We start from the raw sequence: 3,994 nt of genomic DNA, 5'->3' as shown, positions 1-3,994 counted from the left end.
GTAAGGGGTGGGGTGGGGGGGCTCAGTGGGCATGGAAGATGGGAGAGTGAGGGAGGCATAGAGAATATGAATAAATAGATACATAAAGGGAATGAGAGGGAGGAGGGGGGTAGGCGAAAGCAGATATTGAAGAAAGAAAAGTAAAATTATAAAAAGGGCAGAATAGAAAGAGAATATGAATTGTGGAATGGCTAGAGGAATTGGCAGAAGGAGGGGAAAAAGGGTGGGAGGTAGAGTGGGAAAGGAAGACAGATAAAATAGAGAGGGAAGAAGGGGTTCAGAGTATGAGAGAGGGACTGGAAGACAGGAGGGCAGAGGGAGAACAGTGGTGGTGGGGGGCTCACAGCTCTGTGTAGACTCCATCAGTGGGGGAGTAAGAGGGTGGGGCATCAGGAGTATGGGGGGGGGGATCACTTCTTCCTTTGGAACTCCCTGGCCAGCGCATCAACCTGCCAATCAAACAATCAAGAAAGTCTTGTGATGGCCTTTGCTCATCTCTAATATCAAGCTGTAAGATTAGGGCACAATTAACAAGTTATACATATATACAAACAAACACACAGAAATAATAACCTATTGATATATTTCCAAACAATGCATTAAACAGAGCTAACAGAACACAAAACTCAAACCATGTCTAATTTAGATTACTTTAACACATCAGTTAAGAACTGGATAATGTATTTCAAATCCAGACTGTAATACAGTGAAGGGAGTCAGCTAAAGGGAGAAAGAAAGGGGGATGAGGAGAGAGGGGAAAATAAGAAGGAAAGAGAAAGAGGGGTGGAAAAGGGAGAAGGAAGGTGGGAGAGAGCAGGAAAGAGTGAAGGAAGGAGAGGAAAAGGGAAAAAAAGAAAGGAGGAGGAGGGAGGCTCTCACCAGCAGGCTCTTCAGGATGTTCTTTCTCAGGGGTCTCAGGTAGCTGCACTCCCCCCCCTCACATAGCTTAATCTCCTCAGACACCTGGGGATAAAGGAATGATTGAGAGAGGGAGGGAGGGACAGAGGCAGTGAGAGGGAGTAGAAAGAAAGGAAAAGAGGAGGGTGAGGAAGAGGGATAACACTGCTAGAGTCACAGACAGTTTCATTCTCCCTGCCTCTGTCCGATCCTCACTCCACTCTCCCTTCTTCCCCGGTCTGTGTTCTATCCTGCTCCTTCCCATTCCCTTTTTCCTCTCCCTCTCCCCCGATGTATCCCTCCCCATCTACCGCTTGCCTTTATCTCTTTCCCTCCATTCCCATCCTCCCTTTCCTCCATGCCACTCTCTATCCACCACTACTCCCCCTCTCTCTCCCCCTTTCACCTCTGCGGTCTGCAGGCTGTCCAGCTCCCTCTTTCCCCCAGGGTACCAGCCATGTGACCAGTGCTGGGCTCCGGATAGCTTAGTACTGAGGGCCAGCAGCACACTCAGCAGCAGAAGAAGTCTTCCCTGAGACAGCATCACTGAGCACATAGAGGAGAGAGATGTAATAGATGAAGGGAGAGGTAGAAGATGAAGAAATTATGGAGAAAAGAGAAGAGAAGGGAAGAGACCAGAGGTAGGGAGGGGGAAAATAAATTATATTACATTCTTTCAAAACAATTGGACAACACAGCGTAAAAGTTGAGAAAATACACTGTAAAACCTTCAGACAGCTGCCGATACAAAACATGTATTCACAATCAAATCACATAAAAACAAACTCTTGTTCTTAAGAAAATAACCTTTATCATAGCTAATTTAATTAACTTATTAGAAAATTACTTTAATGTCACTTGTACTGAACCAAATGTTTAACACTGAAAAAGTACATTTTGAGGTTGACGTTTAATGAAAGGGTTTAATCAATCTGCAAGGTTGCTTACATTAGCATTGACTATCAAATTGTGTTGCCATTTTTCTTACCTCGAGAAGTGCAATTTCTTGGGAGGATCTGAGCTGGACAGGTGAGTGGACTGTACAGTGCAAATGCCTCTCTGTCCCCGTGTCTCTGTCTGTGTTTCTTGGCGTCAGTTTCACTCTCCTCTTTCTGTTCAGTCCCCAGGTCAGGCTGTCAGGGTCTCAGCATCAGTCTCTGCTTCTTTGAAAGTCTCTGTTTTTCAGCGTCTCTATGCATCTCAGCCTCCCTTTATCTGCCTATTTAACCTCCCCCCAGCCCCCCCACCCCCTCACACTGGCTTCCTGCTCTCTCTACTGGGAATTTATCCTGACTGAGGGCCAGTCAATCCTCATTAACATCTACAAATACCTGCATCATGACCCTCCTGTCCCCACAGAGATACGGGACCTCCTGCATACCTCCATGAACTGATTAAATCACAGTCACACACACAAACATGCACACATCGCTACATTGTCACCAACACTCACACACTACACATACTGTCACATACACACACACACCTCAGCAGAAGAAATTATATTTTGTTTGTTCTCATTCTCATGAATATATATATATACACACATACATACAGTAGCTCTCAAAAGTATTCCCTCACCTTGGACATGTTTTACAACATGAAATCAGAATGGATTTAATCAGTTTTTGCCACTGAACACAGGAAATGTCCATAATGTCAAAGTGAAAAATAGGATCTGCAAATTGTTCTAAATTAAATACAAATACAAAACAGAAAATAATTGAATGCATAAGTATTTGACCTGATTGAGCTGTGGTGAAACCAATAGTCTTTAGAAGTCACATCATTAGTTGAATGGAGTCCACCTCTGTGCAATTAAGGTGTGTAACTTGATTTCAGGTTAAATACACCTGTCTCTGTGAGGTTCCACAGATGGTTATTATAATTCCTAAAAAAAACTACATCATGAAGACGAAGGAAAATTCAAATCAAATCCAGAATAAGGTTCTTCAAAAGCACCAATCACGGGTAGGATATATGATAAAACCTAACTATTCAGGGTGCATAAAAGACTAAAATACCCTACCCAAAGAAACAAAGTAATAAAGGATCTAGTAAAAACACATGTCAAATCTAAAACTAATCCTCCCGTACTATAAACATACACACAAAAAAGCAGCAGATTCAGAGGCATCTCTCTCCTGTAGATGCTCAAATACGGAGACATGGATTTGGCAACCGGGATGTTATTTAACTTCTGTCTCATCAGGCAGCAGCCACCCCACGAACCACCTACAGGTAAGAGAGATGCCTACTCCAGGATGCAATTACACTTTGGTACCTCCAGGTAGCCATTTTGGACCAGGCAAAACCCAGACTGGCTCCACACCAATCACCCGGATTCTACGAGAAATCATGGTCAGTATGGTCATCAATAAAAGCAGTCTATGCAACTCAGCAATGTCAGTGTCTCTTTCCTTTTCTTTTATAGAGTATAAAACGGCAACAATCAACAGTGCAATTGCGGTTACAGTTCTAGTTCCAGAAGGAACCCAACTGTCCTTTATCACTTTCCATGGTGTCTGAAATAAAGTGCTCTAAGTGCTGCATCTAAATCTCTTATTGTCACAATCACTTTTCCACCAATAGGAAACAAAGTACTTATCCACACAGGGCAGGTCTGCCTTCCACGGTCTCAAAATGTCACATCTTGTGTTCCCTAAATTCTCCTTGTAATCGGTTCTCATGGCTCTTCCTCTAGTCCCCGCAGGTGGTAGAGAATTTCATTATATCTCCTCAAAACTGTGGAACAATCTTCCAGCCTATCTAAGAGATCTGTCTTAGCCTTTAAATCATGGCTGAAGACTCATCTTTTTAGTCTCTGTTTTTCTAGCCAACAGTGTCACCAGCAATGCACAATTGAATTTGGAGATGTCCTGCCATGTATTCTCAGTACCTGAAAAAAAAATTCCAGCAATAGCCCCCTCTGAGGGTCCAATGAGGCACCTCGTCTCCCACCATATAAGCCTGACGAGTCACAACCCACCCCAAAGGCACCCCACCATGGAGGGCTACCAGTACACCCACACCCCAAGGTCTGACGAGCCATCACCACCCAAGGGCTGTTGATGTTCCAACCCCTCCCAACCCCAAG

The 3,994-nt window shown here is 44.0% G+C and overlaps 1 protein-coding gene across 1 annotated transcript; it reads right to left on the bottom strand.

Annotated features, from left to right (window-relative positions):
- Positions 1 to 410: 410 nt before the first annotated feature.
- On the bottom strand, positions 411 to 1,441 carry gnrh2 (gonadotropin-releasing hormone 2). The gene is made up of 3 exons (XM_066711704.1): positions 1,304 to 1,441; positions 880 to 963; positions 411 to 449 (listed from the first exon to the last, which is right to left on the bottom strand). Exons 1-3 carry the CDS (start codon positions 1,439 to 1,441, stop codon positions 411 to 413), a joined length of 261 nt encoding a protein of 86 aa, XP_066567801.1.
- Between the last annotated feature and the right edge of the window lie 2,553 nt (positions 1,442 to 3,994).

This window comes from Amia ocellicauda, chromosome 8 (genome assembly GCF_036373705.1).
Source record: "Amia ocellicauda isolate fAmiCal2 chromosome 8, fAmiCal2.hap1, whole genome shotgun sequence".
NCBI classification, from domain to species: Eukaryota; Metazoa; Chordata; class Actinopteri; order Amiiformes; family Amiidae; genus Amia; species Amia ocellicauda.
This window is presented reverse-complemented; position numbering and strand designations above follow the sequence as displayed.

Bases quoted from the DNA above. Each gene is read 5' to 3' on its own strand.
- gnrh2 (XM_066711704.1), bottom strand. From the start codon at position 1,441: ATGCTGTCTCAGGGAAGACTTCTTCTGCTGCTGAGTGTGCTGCTGGCC. The intron at 964-1,303 runs GTGAAAGGGGGA...CTTTATCCCCAG, and splicing joins ACAGCCTGCAGACCGCAGAG to GTGTCTGAGGAGATTAAGCT. The intron at 450-879 runs GTGAGAGCCTCC...TTTGATTGGCAG, and splicing joins ACATCCTGAAGAGCCTGCTG to GTTGATGCGCTGGCCAGGGA.